The sequence below is a fragment of the Ursus maritimus genome, unplaced genomic scaffold, assembly GCF_017311325.1.
Source record: "Ursus maritimus isolate PB19 unplaced genomic scaffold, ASM1731132v1 scaffold_6, whole genome shotgun sequence".
In the NCBI taxonomy this organism is placed as follows: Eukaryota; Metazoa; Chordata; class Mammalia; order Carnivora; family Ursidae; genus Ursus; species Ursus maritimus.
This window is the reverse complement of record NW_024426774.1, coordinates 50,150,897-50,169,657: the sequence shown is the minus strand read 5'-3', so window position 1 is coordinate 50,169,657 and position 18,761 is coordinate 50,150,897. Positions and strand designations below refer to the sequence as shown.

Sequence of the window (18,761 nt, the reverse complement as noted above, 5' to 3'; positions counted from 1 at the left end):
CTAGGTATTCTAAGCAGATGCCAAGTGATTTAATTCGGGGAGTTAGTGCTTAACGCAATCACTGGGAGGGCTGGTGGAGCCCGAGGGGCTCAGTTGGAGAGCACACTACCAAAGCTGCAGTCAGGGGGCAGGAACCAGCGCTGCTGGAGCTGCCACTCAACTCCCCCAGAGCTGGGCAAGGGGCCCCCAGACACTGCTGCAGAGAAACGCCAAGTCCCCATCCCCTGGCTTGTCCACAGAAAATAAACAAAAGGACAGGGACTTGAGTTCTGCCTGATGTCCATGCTCACCAGCTCACACACCTGTTTCTAAGGAGGTCATCTTAATTGGCATCCAGAAACCTAGAAATAAGGGATTCTGGGAAACAGAATTTCAGCCTTCTTGCCTCTGCAATGCCGGGAGGCACCCTGGAAGAAGGGAAGGAGGAGGGAAGCGGGGGTGGATGGGGGTTGGAGGGGGGAGCCGATCCACTGTATCCTCCACGCTGAGACACAGAGAAACTAGCCCTTACTCTATCCTTTGCCCCAGTAGATTCACCTGATCAATCTTTCCTGTTTCCTATCCTGGAGCCCCAGCTAAAAGGAACACTCCCCATATCTGCCTGGGTCCTTGGCAGCCCCTCGTCACACTGATCAGTTTGTGGCTCAGACACAGTTCCCTTAATCTCTATAGCTCAGTCAAAACATGAAAGAGCTGCCAAAAAAACAGCTTTAAATAAGGGAAGGCAAATGACATTTTTAAAAGGGATCAAATACTATCAAGAGACAAGTCTGTATTGCCCAGAATTCCTATGTAAATCAATTTGGCAATTTCATATTATTACCCAAATTAATATAAATTCATATTATTATTACATACTGTGTATTATCTCATCATATTCCTGGGAACTGGACTTTACTCCCATTGTACAGATGAGAAAATCAGTGCCAGAGAAGTTGAGTGACTAGCCAAGGCTGGTCAGTTTCTGAATGTCCTCTAACCCAGGGTCACTCAGCCCAGGCCCACACTTCTGGCTGGCCTGGTCCCCCAGCACACAGGCCCTGACTGCTTGCCATGCCCCATACTTCATTTCCCTTGAGGCTCCTACTCCCCCACTCCCACTGGGCACGAGCTGGGTTTACTATCTTGGCTACATCACTAGCAGAGTTAACTGTGGGTCAGGAGTGTTCTCCACCAAGAACAGAGAAAGGGAACGGACCCACAGTCTTTGTCCCCAAAAAGCTGGGGAGAGGTCAGGGACCCCCCAGCTCAAGTCCTCATTTGAGCCAGTGTGCTCAGCAGCAGCCGGTGGCCTCCAGCTTTGACAAGATGCAGAAAGGTGCCTGACAGCCTCCTGAAAGAGTAGATGAATGGAAGCCTGGAGCCCTGCAGACCGTGGGGCCTCACAAAGAGTTGAGACTTGCAGGGCCTGAGGGTTAGTCAGGGGTCCAGGGGAAGAGCTGCTGCAGCACAGGAATTTATAGGACCGCAGGCAAGACACTCAAACACTCTAGGCCTCCTCTTGCCATCTGTAAAGTGGAGATTGTGAGAGGACCTTCCTCAGAATTGTAGCATGGAGTCAATGAGGCCATTGGCACAATAACAGCTAACGCTGGTATAATGGGATCCATGTGCCATGCAGTTTTCTAAGCTCATTTTATGGATTAACTTTCTTAATCTGCACAACAATCTCAAGAGAGGGGTACTCTAATTTTTTCACAGAAGAGGACATTGAGACATGAAAGGCAAGTAACCAGCTTTCCCAGCTAGACAGGAACAAAGCTATGATTGGACCCAGGCAATCTGGCCATGGAGCCTGGGTCTATAACCACCAATCACTCCCGCCTCACGTTGATTCCCACCACATTGTAAGTGATGACTACAATAGCAATGATAATATATGAACTACATAGAATGTCCAGAAACTTGGCTATTACACAGACAAGGCATAAGTGACCCAGGCAGAGGGTGTTCTGAGCGAAAGTACAGAAACTGTAATGAGAGCTGGTTGAGGAGACACTGAGGTCCAGGGCTCGGTTCTGGTGTCTCTAGCAGAGACATCAAAGGCTCGTTGGGGCTACCTTGAAGAGGGCCTGGAATCCCAATTCTGGGACCAGCTAGAATGAGAAATGCTTGTCAGATCTAAGAAGGATAACACTGCAACAAAAGCAAGGCCTTAAAAGATTCAAGAGGAAGTAGGCTACAGGCTGTTTTGGGGAGGGGAAGGGAACTGAGAGGCACAGCTGTGTGGTGGATACCCCACTGCGTGGCCCTTGTTCCTCAGGAGGAATCCTTCTTGAGGCCCAGCTAGCAGACCCCCTTCCATCCTAAGTCACCCCTCCCAAGAGTAGCCCAGGCCTCTTCACTCTTCTGTAACTCTCACTGGGGCCTGGGGCTCTCACTGGTGGTGGGTCCCTGGGCTTGGTTGGCTTTGAGCTGTAGGAATTGCTAGCAGCAGATAGAGGTAGAGCCACTTACAACTGGCCCTTAAATGCAAGAGCACCACAAAGGGAGAGGCTCTTTCCAGTAGGCGTGGTGTAGGCATATGAGGGGGTCGGACAAAGGCCCAGGCCCAAATCTGGGTATATGTTCTAAGAATTCCAGAGTATAGAGGGCTGGGGCATTCATTGGTAGAGGACACCCATACATACTATAAGCACAGGTAGATTTTTTTTTTTTTTTCTGAACTAGTGACTTATGTCATCCTCAAAATGCTGTGACATCTGCTTCCAGAATATGCTTACTCTCCTGACTGGGAAATTGTTCCCTGGCCCTAGAAAACCAAGCCTGGAAGGTCATTTCATGACAGCCAAGAAGTCTATGCCTTCTCCCTGTGCTAGAGTTGGGCTTTCCCCTAACTCACAATGAGCCCAGCCTCTCTCAGGTTGGGTCCTCATAAGCCAGAAGACTGGAAACCATGGCTCTGGGAGAAAAGGCTGTGGGCGTCAGGGTGCCAACAGCACACCCCATGTGGTGGCAGCTGTCACCGCCTATGTCTATTACCAATCTGTGGTCACCGAGAGTGGCAGCTATACAGGGTTCCCATAGCAGAGGCTGGGCGGGGCAGGCACTCCAGGGAAACAAGCTGACCACTTCCCCCAGGACAACTGAAGACTTCACTCTGTCTCCCCAGATGGCTCCACTCAGTCTGTAGAGAACTTAATTCTTCTGCCTTTCTGACTCTCTCTTGAGGAAATGGCAGCTTTCAGAACCTTCTCAGTAGAGAGAAAGGGCCAGCCCGGGCATGAGAATTGACCCTGGAGTGTATGTTTACCTGTCCCTGTTCCATTAGCTTTAGGCCACAGATCATGGTTGGTTAGACAGATAAAGAACAGCTAGCTTGCTACTCCAGGATGTCACCACCCCCAGGTTTCAGGCTCCAGAGGACTCTTCCTGAGGCTATGAGAAGGGGCTGGGTGTCCTAACTACCTCTCCTCTCTACTAGAATACTGGCTTGGGGGGGGGATTTTTATCTGTTTTGTTCACTTTGGGTTTGGTTTTTTTTTTAAGATTTTATTATTTATTTTTTTGAGAGAGAGCAGGAGGATGGACAGAGGGAGAAGAAGAGAATCTCAAGCAGACTCAGTGCTAAGCACGGAGTCCAACATGGGGCTCCATCTCACAATCCTGAGATCATGACCTGAGCCGAAATCAGATGGATGCCCAACCGGCTGAGCCCAGGCCCCCCTGTTTCCTTCACTTTTGAATCCTGAAAACCTGGAAGAGTTCCTGGTACATGGTAGAGGCACAGTAAATAATCCTGGATTGTGTGAATATTGATAAAAGTAGAAGTCTTCAAGCAGACTTCATGGTTATGAATCTTTAGACATTAAGTTACACTGAAATGCATAAATCAAAAGCTATTAGAAATATGACACGACAAGATGATAAACATAGATAAATGTTCTACACGGGAGAGTTAACACAAATCCTCCTAGAAAAATTGATGGGTTGTGTAGACAAAATATTAATGAGGATATAGAATATCTGAAAAATGAAAATCACAAGCCTAATCTAATAAATATGCCTGTGGAACATTTATTAAAAAGTGAGCAGACATGACTAGGCCACAAAGAAAATCTCAGTAAATTCCCAAAAAGTGGGACATATTAACATTGGCTCTTACCTTTTTTGCATAAGCTAGGAAAACCCTAAAACAAAGAACGGAACTACATAAAAAGAAAATAAGCCCATCCCTATATATCTATACTGCTATAGATGCAAAATACCAAGGAATAAACTGTCAGGAAATCAAATCCAGTAACATATATAAATCTAAAACAAACAAACACCCTATAAAGGTACTGGAAGAAATACAGCAAAATGTGATTTCAATCCTGCAACAGAGGAGGAGTTTCTAAGATTGGTGGAAAGCTAAGAAGCCATAAAAGAAAAGGCCAAAAGAAAAGCCAAAAGGGAAATATGAATACAAACAAATTAAAGTCCTGTTCAGCCACAGATGTCATAACAGATAGACTCCCATTCCTTGTCCTAATGGAATAACTGGACCAGTCCTTTTTCTGCCAGCAACTGGAAAACTGGACAAAATTCATGAAACAATTGGCGTTGGATAATTATAACCCGAGTTCCGGGCTGGGGAAGCAGAGAGCATGAGCCCACCTGCTCCTTGGGATTCTTCCTAGAGGCTCTTTCCAGACCCCAGTGCAGGGAGGAGGGTCCCATGCAGGGTATGACAGTTTCACTAAGTGTGGAGAGAGGAAGATGGGAGTTGGGGGGAGACTGAGTGTGCTAGGATTTGGGGAGGGGCATGAAGGAAAGGGAGAGGAAGAGCTCCAGAAATCTTCATCGGGTTCCCTGTGCATGCTCGTGTAACTCCATGAGGCAGGGCAAAGAACTGCTCCAGAAATTCTCATTCTAAACTGAGCTGGCAGAAAGCCCAGTCCCTGGAAGGGGGGGATGGGGCCGCAAGAAGAGGCCAAAGCCAGAGATATGGCATCAAAAGTTAACAGTTGGGAAATGAGATGAGGCTAGACACAGGACAGGAAGAAGTTTGGGGAGTGGTTTGAAGGCCTGGCAAAATCCAGCTCCAGCCCCATCTGTAACAAAGGAAATGCAGGGAATACCTGGGATCACTATCACTTCTTGGGAATTTGTGCCCCCTGTATGAGGTCCCCGTAGTTTGTGTTAAACCTCTGCTGTTTTCCAATGAACTAACTAAACATTCATAGCTATAAAGCCCTTAAACAAAGATATGTTTATTTCAGGACAGAAGGGACATTGAGGAAGGAGACCAATTCAGGGAGAAAAGAGTGTGATGGCCATCGCAGAGACAAGCACAAAGCTTTCGTACACTCAGTCAGTATTTATTGGGGACCCGCTGTCTCACAGGCCTCTGTGGGTTGCTGAGGGGGTACAGAGGCACAGCAAGCCTTTGGCCTTGAGGAGCCCTTGATCCCACCTGGTTACTGAGATTAACATGTTTGAAGGGTTAAATGAAAGGACAGAGCAGGAAACACAAAAGGCCAAATGGAAAGCCCCAGAGAAAAAGCTGGGTTCAGAGGTTCACAGGGCGTCAGGTGGGGAGGGTCCAGAGCTGGCAGCGACGGCGACCCTTCGGATCTGGCCTGTCTCAGGCCACATGTTGGCTGATGGGCTTCTTACAGACCCAGTGATAGGGGGTGTCACAGCGCATGTCATTCCACTTCTGCTCAATATGGACACAGTCTTCCGTCTGCCCGTCCCCGTGCTGCCAGTTGTCTGGCTGATTTCTGCCCCAAAACCTGGAAACAAGAGGGCTTTATTCTGCCAGACGAAGATAGTGTCCCTACCCCCACTATGGCATAAGGAGCTGAAGTGACACGGGTCCTTCATCTCCTGGTGGCCCTGGATGGGGACGGAGCTGGGCCCAAGGGTGCTCTAAGGGTGGCTCTGCTGAGATTGTCTTTAGTTACTGAGGATCAAGGGATAGGAAGGATATCTGAAACTGTAAGCCTCCACCCCAGAATTCACATTCAGATACCTTCTGATGAAGGCAGGGCCTACAAAGGGTATAGGATAGACAAAAAACAGGGGCTCCTGGGTGGCTCAGATGGTTAAGCATCTGCCTTCGGCTCAGGTCATGATCTCCAGGTCCCAGGATCCAGCCCTGCATCGGGCTCCATGTTTAGTGGGGAGTCTGCTTCTCCCTCTCCCACTGCCACTCCACCCTCATGCATGCTCTCTCTCTCTCTCAAATGAATAAATAAAATCTTAAAAAGGATAGGTAAAAAACAAAACAAAGAACAACAGCAACAGGGAAAACACAGGAAGACCCACTCATAGGCTGCCTGCCAGTCCCAGGACCTATCCTGTTCTGATGCCCCCCGTGGAGGGGTCCACGCAAGGACCAATGTGTATACACATACCCACACACATCATACACATCATACATACACACATCACACATACATCACAGACACAATCATACGTCCACTCTGTACACACACATCACACATACACATCATACATACACACACATCACACGTACATCACAGACACAATCATACGTCCACTCTGTATACACACATCACACGTACACATCATGCACATATATCACACACAACACTAGCACTGACTGGGCAGGAATACACACACAAGACAAGGACAGAGAGTCTCTAGCCAGACTGTTCCTGGGGCAGCACCACACAGTGCTGGACTCACGCTGTGCTCTGGGTCACACTGAATGGTGTCCCATCCACCCAGCGCCAGGAGCCCTCCTTGCCGCTGTCAGTGAGGCCAATCCAGTGGTAAGAGGTACTCGTGAACTTTATCAGATAGGCCTGTAGAGAAAAGGCAGTGTTGTTCGACCCTGTGTGAGGAGCTGGTTCTCCCAGCCATGTGGAAAAGGAGGCTGGGCTGTCCTCTCCCTGGTCCTGGGGCACGAAGCCCACTCCTCTGCAGGAGCTGGGCCCTTCCCTGCACCTTCTGTGGTCTGTCCAGGAGGGAGGGCAGGACTCAGGGCCCCTCAAAGAAAGCCCAGCCTCTCCCATGTTGACTTGATGAGGGTGGCTTCACTGAGACAAAGACCGACCTGGCCATAGTTTATTAAAGAGATGTATTTTATTTAAAAAAAAGATAGCACGTCCTTCGACAGACATACGAGAGCAGTCTCAGGAGAACCACAAAGGATGGGCAGTTCCATAAGCTGAAATGGACCAAACCCATGATGGTCCTTTGACAATAACCCTAGTAAATTCTGGTAAGGACCTTCGGCAGATGGGCCACCAGGCTCTGTATCAGCTTTGGTGGTCCTCAAACTTCTGTGTCTGGCTTTCCCAAAAAGCCTGGGTCTCCTGCTTGTGGGCCTACCACAGCCATTGGATTCACTGATGTTAAAATCGGGATTGACAACTACAGCAGAAGCTAAAGGGAAAATGAGGGGGTGGGGAGGGAAGTTATACTCCCAACACGTTAAGGGCAGTCACCCAGCACTACCTCCCCTTGCCCTTCCTCACTGCTGACAACTGAGGGCCTCGGGGTGTCTCCCTCATTCATCAAGGACATCAAGGTTTGCTCTCAGTGCTTCTACCCCCAGAGCAAGATGCTCATGGGAACTCGGTCAACATTTGTTCCGACTGACATAAGAGACCGCAGCCCTCTGCCCGGCCCGCTGCGAGAGGAGGAAGGCGGAAGCGCCAAAGTCCCTAATCCCACACCAAGTCCATCAACACCACCCCAAGCCTGCGACTCTGACCTGCTCCTCCTCAGAAGTCACTGAGGCCAGGTGGGCTCCCTGGGACACACAGAACCGCTCAGCCTCGTGCCAAGACTTCTTGACGTGAGAAAAGTAATACAAGCTCCCGCCGTAGACATGCCAGCCTTGCAGGATCAGCTGAAGAAGTTGATCTGGAGCAAAGGTTGGGGACGAGAGAGAACCAGGGGCTGGTTGCAGATGCCCAAGAGCTGCCCTTCCTGACCGCTTCTGGGACTGGCCACTGAGGGTCACGAGCCCACACAATGCTTGATGCCCAGTGCTCCAGGGGCAAGGCCAGGGAGGCTGCACCCCCAGCCTGATACCCAGTACACCGGAAAGCAGCTCAGGACACCTGGCTCCATCCCCCCAGAGATCCTCAGATAGCTCTGCTACCCAGACAACACTTTCTTTTCCAGACTCCTGCTTTCTGGCCCCACGACCCTCTTTTGCCACTCACTGCTACCACCGGACAGTCTGCTGCACCGCAGTTCCCGCCATCTCCCTAGGAGCCTTTGCGGCCATCCCACAGCGCCACTCACTTCCTTCACTTCATCTCCTTCCACGTCAGCTGCCCACACCCGGGACCATCCTCGGGACCTGCTCTACCTGACCTCCCCATTTCAAGCTCTAAAAGCTCATTCCATGAGCACAAGCTGCTTGTGCTCTCAGCTCTCTCCTCCCTCCCCACTACACACCCTGCTTTTTAACATCATCTGCACCACAGCTGCTTGAAATGGTGCCACAACAGACTCGCTCATTCATTCATTGATTCTTTTGTTCCACATCCACAGTTCAATGGTTTTTAACTGCTGTGAACCAGGGACTATTATACAAAGATCAGGAAGACATGATTCATGCCCTCAAGGAACTTACAGTCTAGTTAACAAGACAGAGGTGTAAAAAGGGCGTTGAAGATGCATTTACGGAAGACCATGCACCTGTTAGAGCCGTAAAAGAGGGTATGGCCTATGTCACTTGGGCTGCACGTGGCATTCAGGAAGGACACCCCAGGTGAGATGTCACTTGAGCTGAGTCTTCAAAGACTGAGGAAGAGTTTGCCAGGTGATCAGTGCCGAGGAGAGCATCCCAGGCAGGGGGAAAAGTAGACACAAAAAGTGTAAAGGTGTGAAACAGCATGGCATGGCCTGACCTATTCAAGTGCTGGGAATGGCCTGTGCCTACGGGAGGGGAGATGGATTTAGACAGCTTCACCAGCACGATATCGACCATCTCGTGTGAAGGAGTTTGGGGTTTTTTTTTCCCTGTGAGCACTGGGAAGCCCTGAAGGGTTTTAAGAAGGATAGTACTGTGCTCAGATTTGCACTGTGCTAATATCAACCTGGCGACAGCGTGGAGACTGAACAAGAAGGCAAATCCTAACCAGGCCAGAGACACCAATTAGAACATAATTACAGGGGCGCCTGGGTGGCAAAGCGGTTAAGCGTCTGCCTTCGGCTCAGGGCGTGATCCCGGCAATCTGGGATCGAGCCCCACATCAGGCTCTTCTGCTATGAGCCTGCTTCTTCCTCTCCCACTCCCCCTGCTTGTGTTCCCTCTCTCGCTGGCTGTCTCTGTCTCTGTCAAATAAATAAAATCTTAAAAAAAAAAAAGAACATAATTACAAATATCTCGGTAATGATGATGAGTGTATAAACCAGCGGTTTTCAAAATGTGGTCCTGGACCAGCAGCAGCATCACCTTGGAATTAAGTAGAAACGCAAATTCTCAAACCCACCCCAGACTGAATCTGAAATTGCTTCTTAACAGCTGGTGTTTCAACAAACCCTTCAGGTGATCCTGATGCATTCCAAAGCCAAAGAACCAGTGGTCTAAATGAGGATTGGCAAACTGCAACCTGCAAGGAGCCTCTTTTTATAAATACAGTTTTATTGGAACACAGCCACACCCTTTAGTTTATATCCATCTTTGGCTGCTTTATTGCTACAGTGGCAGAAATGCTGCAACAGAGGCTGTTCAGCCAGACGCCCAAAATACCTACTATTTGGCCCTTCAAGAAAAAGTTAAGCTAATGGTTCTCAGTCCTGACTGCCCATTAGAATGACCTAGGGAGCTTTTTAAAAAAAATTCTAATGCCCATACTGCATCCCAGACCCTCTTCCCCCCAAAAAGTTCTGGAGGTGGGTCCCAGTCATCAGTATATGTAAATCCCCTTGGGTGAGCCCAATGTGGCCCACAGTAGAGACACACGGGTCTCTGCTAAAGCAGTAGGTGGACATAGGAGGGCATTAGGAAGACAGCAGGGGGTACTGGAGAGGCATTAAGAAGGGCAGACGACCCGGCTTCTAACAAACCTAGAGTCTCTCTCTTTTTTTTTTAAAGATTTTATTTATGTAGTTTGAGAGAGAGAGCAGGAGCAGAGGGGAGGAGAGAGGGAGAGGGATAAGAAGACTCCCTGCTACCAGAAAAGACCCCGAATCGCCAAGGAAATGTTGAAAAAAAAAAAGCAAAGCTGGGGGCATCATGCTGCCTGATTTCAAGCTATACTACAAAGCTGTGATCACCAAGACGGCATGGTACTGGCACAGAAACAGACACATAGATCAATGGAACATAATAGAAAACCCAGCAATGGACCCTCGGCTCTTTGGGCAACTAATCTTTGATGAAGCAGGAAAAAACATCCAGTGGAAGAAAGACAGTCTCTTCAATAAATGGTGCTGGGAAAATTGGACAGCTACATGCAAAAGAATGAAACTTGACCACTCTCTCACACCATACATAAAGATAAACTCCAAATGGATGAAAGACCTCGATGTGAGACAGGAATCCATCAAAATCATAGAGGAGAACATAGGCTGTAACCTCTTCGACATCAGCCACAGCAACTTATTTCATGACACGTCTCCAAAGGCAAGGGAAACAAAAGAAAAAATGAACTTTTGGGACATCATCAGGATAAAAAGTTGCTGCACAGCAAAGGAAACAGTCATCAAAACAAAGAGGAAACCCACAGAATGGGAGAAGATATTTGTAAATGAAACTATAGCTAAAAGGCTGGTATCCAAGATCTACAAAGAGCTTCTCACATGAGGGTCAGCTCTGTTTTTAACTTTTTGGGGACGCTGCGCTGAACTTAGTGACTGCATGTGCAACTTTTGTTTCACCAGCTGTGAGGGATACACTTTTATATCTTATAAATACTACCGAGGCATTTTGTGCATTTCTTTCCTGTTTTGCCATTCTTGCATAAGCTTTTAAGGAGTAGGCATGTCTAATATACGGTTTTGTTTGGGCTATACGACGTGAATTGTATGTATGTATTGGCATTTCGCCGTTATGCTAAATGACGAGTAATGCATCACCATCTTTACATTGTTTTTTTATTTGAGGTGGCCTACATTTCTAAATGTGTTGAGTTTGCTTTAAGCAGATCTTGAATACCGGCTTGCGCGCAGTTTATTTGAAGCTTATACCTCATTGCATGAAGCACTGTGTTTTTGACCGACTGACACTTTGTGGCGCATACGATCCCAGATGTCCAAGGAATTTCAGCGAACACCTTTTTGACGTATTAAGCGCTAATTTGCATGGCTGATAATGAGATTTACAAAACCTATATTTATACTAACGTTTTGATGGTTCCACATGCCAGCCCAGAGATAACTCTGTCATTTGAGTTTGCCTCAACACATAATTGGATCCGAGGCTGATTTAATAAAAGCTGTCCATTTTCCCCCAACTTTGCATTTGGCCCGAAAAAGAGACTATAGCACTCTTCCTTCCAGTTGCAACTTTGTCAAGGGTGAATTTGCCCCGAAGCAGAGACCATGTGGTGCTCCAGCCATGTTGTTCCAGCCTGTTTTGTGCCGGCCCACTTGCGTGGCGATGCCGCTTTGTAATAAAGCAATAGAGGAGCAGCTTGCTTTGATACTTTACGCTTTTGCTTTTTCTCAACATTGTCCTTGTGGGCGATTGCTGCAGGTCTTCTGCAGCAGGGGTCTGTCACCCTCCCCTCTCCCCTATGCTCACTGCTCTCATCTCAAACTACATAAAAAATCTTTAAAAAAGAGAAGAGACTCTAAGGTTTGCTAGAAGCCGGATCAGCTGCCTTTTAATGGGCCTCTCCACGTACACCCCTGCTGTCTTCCTAATGCCCTCCCTATGTCCACCTACTCAGCTTACGCAGAGACCCGTGTGTCTCTACTTTGTGGGCCACATTGGAGCTCACCAAGGGGATTTACATATACTGATGACTGGGACCCACCTCAAGAACTTTTGGGGGAAGAGGGTCTGGATGCAGTATGGGCATTAGAATTTTTTAAAAAAGCTCCCTAGGTCATTCTAATGGGCAGTCAGGGACTGAGAACCATTAGCTTAACTTTTTCTTGAAGGGCCAAATAGTAGGGTATTTTGGGCGTCCTGGCTGAACAGCCTCTGTTGCAGCATTTCTGCCACTGTAGCAATAAAGCAGCCAAAGGGGAGTTATAAACTAAAGGGTGTGGCTGTGTTCCAATAAAACTGTATTTATAAAAAGGGCTCCTTGCAGGTTGCAGTTTGCCAATCCTCATTTAGACCACTGGTTCTTTGGCTTTGGAATGCATCAGGATCACCTGAGGGTTTGTTGAAACACCAGCTGTTAAGAAGCAATTTCAGATTCAGTACCTGAGGGTGGGTTTGAGAATTTGCGTTTCTACTTAATTCAAGGTGAAATGCTGCTGCTGGTCCAGGACCACATTTGAAAAAGCCCGCTGGTTTATACACTCATCATCATTACCGAGATATTTGTAATTATGTTCTTTTTTTTTTTAAGATTTTATTTATTTGACGAGACAGAGACAGCCAGCGAGAGAGGGAACACAAGCAGGGGGAGTGGGAGATGGAAGAAGCAGGCTCATAGCAGAAGAGCCTGATGTGGGGCTCGATCCCAGATTGCCGGATCACGCCTGGGCCGAGAGGCAGACGCTTAACTAGCTTTGCCACCCAGGCGCCCTTTGTAATTATGTTCTAATTGGTGTTCTGGCCTGGTTAGGGATTGCCTCTTGTTCAGTCTCCACGCTGTCGCCAGGTTGATATTAGCACAGTGCAAATCTGAGCACAGTACTATCCTTCTTAAAACCCTTCAGGGCTTCCCAGTGCTCAGCAGGGAAAAAAAAACCCCAAACTCCTTCTCACACGTGATGGTCGATATCGTGCTGGTGAAGCTGATCTAAATCCTCTCCCTCCCGTAGACGGGCCATTCCCACGCACTTGAATAGGTCAGGCCATTGCCATGCTCTGTTTCACACCTTACACTTTTTGTGTCTACTTTTCCCCTGCCTGGGATGCTCTCCTCGGCACTGATCACCTGGCAAACTCTTCCTCAGTCTTTGAAGACTCAGCTCAAGTGACATCTCACCTGGGGTGTCCCTTCCTGAATACCACGGCAGCCTAAGGACATAGGCCATACCCTCTTTACGGACTCTAATGGGTGCATGGTCTTCCGTAGAAATCATCTTCAACGTACGCCTTAGCACCTCTGTCTTGTTAACTAGACTGTAAAAGTTCCTTGAGGGCATGAATCATGTCTTCCTGATCTTTGTATAATAGTCCGCTTCACAGCAGTTAAAAACCATTGAACTGTGGATGTGGAACAAAAGAATCAATGAATGAATGTAGCGAGAAGTCTGTTGTGGCACCATTTCAAGCAGCTGTGGTGCAGATGATGTTAAAAGCAGGGTGTGTAGTGGGAGGGAGGAGAGAGCTGAGAGCACAAGCAGCTTGTGCTCTGGAATGAGCTTTTAGAGCTTGAAATGGGGAGGTCAGGAGACAGGTCGAGGATGGTCGGTGTGGGCAGCGAGCGGGAAGGAGATGAAGTGAAGGAAGTGAGTGGCGCTATGGGATGGCCAGCTAAAGGCTCCAGGGAGATGGCGGAACTGCGGTGCGCAGACTGTCGGTGAGTCAGCAGTGAGTGGCAAAAGAGGGTCGTGGGGCTGTAAAGCAGGGAGTCTGGAAAAAAGTGCTTGTCTGGGTAGCAGAGCTATCTGAGGATCTCTGGGGGGATGGAGCCAGGTGTCCTGAGCTGCTTCCGGTGTGACTGGGTATCAGGCTGGGGGTGCATGCCTCCTGGCCCCTTGCCCCTGGAGCACTGGGCATCAAGCATTGTGTGGGCTCGTGATCCCTCAGTGGCAGTCAAAGCGGTCCAGGAAGGGCAGCTCTTGGGCATCTGCAACCAGCCCCTGGTTCTTCTCGTCCCCAACCTTTGCTCCGATCAATCTCTTCAGCTGATCCTGCAAGGCTGGCATGTGTCACGGCGGGAGCTTCGTTGACTTTTCTCACGTCCAGAAGTCTGGCCGAGGCTGAGCGGTTCTGTGTGTCCCAGGGAGCCCACCTGGCCTCGTGACTTCTGAGGAGTGAGCAGGTCAGAGTCGCAGGCTTGGGGTGAGTGTTGATGGACTTGGTGTGGGATTAGGACTTTAGGCGTCCCGCCTTCCTCCTCTCGCGCTCGGCCGGGCAGAGGGCTGCGGTCTCTTATGTCAGTCGAACAAATGTTGACCGAGTTCCCATGAGCATCTTGCTCTGGGGTGGTAAGCACTGAGAGCAAACCTTGATGTCCTTTGATGAATGAGGGAGACACCCCGAGCCCTCAGTTGTCAGCAGTGAGGAAGGGCAAGGGGAGGTAGTGCTGGGTGACTGTCCTTACAGCGTGTTGGGAGTATAACTTCCCTCCCCCACCCCTCATTTCCTTTAGCTTCTGCTGTAAGTGTCAATCCGATTTTAACACAGTGAATCCAATGGCTGTGGTAGGCCCACAAGCAGTGAGACCCAGGCTTTTTGGGAAAGCCAGACACAGAAGTTTGAGGACCACCAAAGCTGATACAGGAGCCTGGTGGCCCATCTGCCGCGAAGGTCCTTACCAGAATTTACTAGGGTTATTGTCAAAGGAAGACCATCATGGGTTTGGTCCATTTCAGCCTTATGGAACTGCCCATCCTTTGTGTTCTCCTGAGACTGCTCCGTATGTCCTGCCATGACTGCTATCTTTTTAAATAAAATACATCTCTTTATATAAACGTATGGCCAGGATCGGGTCTTTGTCTCGAGTGAAGCCACCCTCATCAGGTCAACATGGGAGAGGCTGGGCTTTCAGTGAGGGCTCCTGGTCACTGCCCTCCCTCCTGGACAGACCACAGAAGGTGAGGAAGGGCCCGCTCCTGCAGAGGAGTGGGCTTCGTGCCCCAGGACCAGGGAGAGGACAGCCCAGCCTCCTTTTCCACATGGCTGGAGAACAGCTCCTCACACCCAGGGTCGAATCAACACTGCCTTTTCTCTACAGGCCTATCTGATAAAGTTACGAGGTACTCTTACCACTGGATTGGCCTTTCACTGACAGCGGAAGGAGGCTCCTGGCGCTGGGTGGATGGGACACCATTCAGTGTGACCCAGAGCAAAAGCGAGTCCACACTGTGTGGTGCTGCCCCAGGAACAGTCTGGCTAGAGACTCTGGGTCCTTGTCTTGTGTGTGTATTCCTGCCCAGTCAGTGCTAGTTGTTGTGGTGAGTATATGTGCATGATATGTATCGTGTGATGTGTGTATACAGAGTGGACGATATTGTGTCTGTGATATACGTAGTGATGTGTGTGATGTATGATGTGTATGTGTGATATTTTGTACAGAGTGGAGATTATGATTGTGTCTGTGATGTATGTGTGATGTGTGTGCATGTATGATGTGTATGTGTGATGTGTGTGTACAGAGTGGACGTATGATTGTGTCTGTGATGATATGTGATGTGTGTGTATGTATAGATGTGTATGTGTGATGATGTGTGTACAGAGTGGACGTATGATTGTGTCTGTGATGTATGTGATGTGTGTATGTATGATGTGTATGATGTGTGTGGTATGTGTATACACATTGGTCTCTGCGTGGACCCTCCATCGGGGGCATCAGAACCAGGATAGGTCCTGGGACTGGCAGGCAGCCTATGAGTGGGTCTTCCTGTGTTTTCCCTGTTGCTGTTGTTCTTGTTTTGTTTTTTTACCTATCCTTTTTAAGATTTTATTATCATTTGAGAGAGAGAGAGAGGCATGCATGAGGGCGGGAGTGGCAGTGGGAGAGAGAAGCAGACTCCCACTAAATCTATGGAGCCCGATGCAGGGCTGGATCCTGGGACCTGGAGATCATGACCTGAGCCGAAGGCAGATGCTAACCATCTGAGCCACCCAGGAGCCCCTGTTTTTGTCTATCCTATACCCTTTGTAAGGCCCTGCCTTCATCAGAAGGTAGTCTGAATGTAGAATTCTGGGGTGGAGGCTTACAGTTTCAGATTAATAGCTTCCTATCCCTTGATCCTCAGTAATTCTAAAGACAATCTCAGCAGAGCCAGCCACCTTAGAGACACCCTTGGGCTAGCTCCGTCCCCATCCAGGGCCACCAGAGGAGATGAAGGACCCGTGTCACTTCAGCTCCTTATGCCATAGCTGGGGGGTAGGGACACTATCTCGTCTGGCAGAATAAAACCCTCTTGTTTCCAGGTTTTGGGGCAGAAATCAGCCAGACAACTGGCAGCAGGGACGGGCAGACGGAAGACTGTGTCCCATATTGAGCAGAAGGTGGAATGACATGCGCTGTACACCCCCTATCACTGGGTCTGTAAGAAGCCCATCAGCCAACATGGGCCTGAGACAGGCCAGATCCGAGCAGGTCGCCCTCGCTGCCAGCTCTGACCCCTCCCCACCTGACGCCCCAGTACCTTGAACCCAGCTTTTTCTCAAGCTTCGATTTGGCCTTTTGTGTTTCCTGCGCTCGTCCTTTCATTTAACCCTTCAAACATGTTAATCTCAGTAACCAGGTGGGATCAAGGGCCTCCCTGAAGGCCTAAAGGCTTGCTGTGCCTCTGTACCCCTCAGCAACCCACAGAGGCCTGTCGAGACAGCGGTCCCAAGAACACTGACTGAGTGTCGAACAGCTTTGTGTGTTGTCTCTGCGATGGCCATCACACTTTTCTCCCGACAATTGGTCTCCTTCCCAATGTCCCTTCTGTCCTGAAATAAACATATCTTTGTTTAAGGGCTTTATAGCTATGAATGTTTAGTTAGTTCATTGGAAAACAGCAGAGGTTTAGCACAAACTACGGGGACCTCATACAGGGGCACAAATTCCCAAGGTGATAGTATAGGTCATTCCCTGGCATTCTTAGCTTTACAGATGGGGCTGGAGCTGGATTTTGCCAGGCCTTCAAACCTCCCAAAACTTCTTCCTGTCCTGCTTCATAGCCTCATCTCATTTCCCAACTGTTAACTTTTGATGCCATATCTCTGGCTTTGGCCTCTTCTTGCGGCCCCATCCCCCTTCCAGGGACTGGGCTTTCTGCCAGCTCAGTTTAGAATGAAGAAATTTCTGAGCAGTTCTTTGCCCTGCCTCATGGAGTTACACGAGCATGCACAGGGAACCATGAGAATTTCTGAGCTCTTCCTCTCCCTCGCTACATGCCCCTCCCCAAATCCTAGCACTCAGTCTCCCCCCAACTCCCATCTTCCTCTCTCCACACTCTAGTGAAACTGTCATACCCTTTGCATGGGACCCTCTCCCTGCACTGGGGTCTGGAAAGCAGCCTCTAGAAGAATCCTCAAGGAGCAGGTGGGCTCATGCTCCTCTCGCTTCCCCCAGCCGGAACTCGGTTATAATTATCCAACGCCAATTGTTTCATGAATTTTGTCCAGTTTTCCAGTTGCTGGCAGAAAAAGGACTGTCCAGTTATTCCATTAGGACAAGGAATGGAAGTCTATCTGTTATGACATCTGTGGCTGAACAGGACTTTAATTTGTTTGTATTCATATTTCCCTTTTGGCTTTTCTTTTGGCCTTTTCTTTTATGGCTTCTTAGCTTTCCACCAATCTTAGAAACTCCTCCTTCTGTTGCAAGGATTGAAATACATTTGCTGTATTTCTTCCAGTACCTTTATAGGGTGTTTTGTTTGTTTTAGATTTATATATGTTTACTGGATTTGATTTCCTGACAGTTTATTCCCTTGGTATTTTTGCATCTATAGCAGTATAGATATATAGGGATGGGCTTATTTTCCTTTTTATGTAGTCTGCGTTCTTTGTTTTAGGTGTTTCTCCTAGCTTATGCAAAGGTAAAGCAATGTTAATATGTCCACACTTTTTGGGATGTACTATGAGGATTTTCTTTGTGGCCTAGTCATGTCTGCTCACTTTTTAATAAATGTTCCACGGCATATTTATTAGATTAGAGCTTGAATTTTATTTTTCGAATATTCTATATCCTCATTAATATTTTGTCTACACAACCCATCAATTTTCTGGAGGTTTGTCATTTACCTCCCGTAGAACATTTATCTATGTTTATCATCTTGTCGGGTCATATTTCTAATACTTTTGATTTATGCATTTCAGTGTAACTTAATGTCTAAAGATTCATAACCATGAAGTCTGCTTTTGAAGACTCTACTTTATCAATATTCACACAATCAGGATATTTACTGTGCCTCTACCATGTACCAGGAACTCTTCCAGGTTTCAGGATTCAAAAGTGAAGGAAACAGGGGGCCTGGGCTCAGCCGGTTGGGCATCCATCTGATTTCGGGCTCAGGTCATGATCTCAGGATTGTGAGATGGAGCTCCCATGTTGGACTCCGTGCTTGGCACTGAGTCTGCTTGAGAGTCTCTCTTCTCCCTCTGTCCATCCTCCTGCTCTCTCTCAAAAAATAAATAATAAAATCTTAAAAAAAAGCCAAACCCAAAGTGAACAAAACAGATAAAAACCCCCCAAGCCAGTATTCTAGTAGAGAGGAGAGGTAGTTAGGACACCCAGCCCCTTCTCATAGCCTCAGGAAGAGTCCTCAGGAGCCGAAACCTGGGGGTGGTGATCATCCTGGAGTAGCAAGCTAGCTGTTCTTTATCTGTCTAACCAACCATGATCTGTGGCCTAAAAGCTAATGGAACAGGGCCAGGTAAACATACACTCCAGGGGTCAATTCTCATGCGGCTGCACCATTTCTCTCTACCGGAGAAGGCTTCGAAAGCTGCCATTTCCTCAAGAGAGTCAGAAAGGCAGAAGAATTAAGTTCTCTACAGACTGAGTGGAGCCATCTGGAAAAGGAGACAGAGTGAAGTCTTCAGTTGT

The 18,761-nt window shown here is 48.3% G+C and overlaps 1 protein-coding gene across 1 annotated transcript in view; it reads right to left on the bottom strand.

Annotated features, from left to right (window-relative positions):
• Positions 1-5,375: 5,375 nt before the first annotated feature.
• Positions 5,376-18,761, bottom strand: part of CLEC4F (C-type lectin domain family 4 member F) — a 22,156-nt gene continuing 8,770 nt past the window's right edge. Inside the window, exons 4-6 of the mRNA XM_040623704.1 lie at positions 7,673-7,824; positions 6,640-6,758; positions 5,376-5,720 (exon numbers count right to left, since the gene is read on the bottom strand). Of these exons, the coding sequence (XP_040479638.1) occupies positions 5,570-5,720; positions 6,640-6,758; positions 7,673-7,824 (422 nt within the window). The 3' untranslated portion in view covers positions 5,376-5,569. The remainder of the gene's footprint in view (positions 5,721-6,639; positions 6,759-7,672; positions 7,825-18,761) is intronic.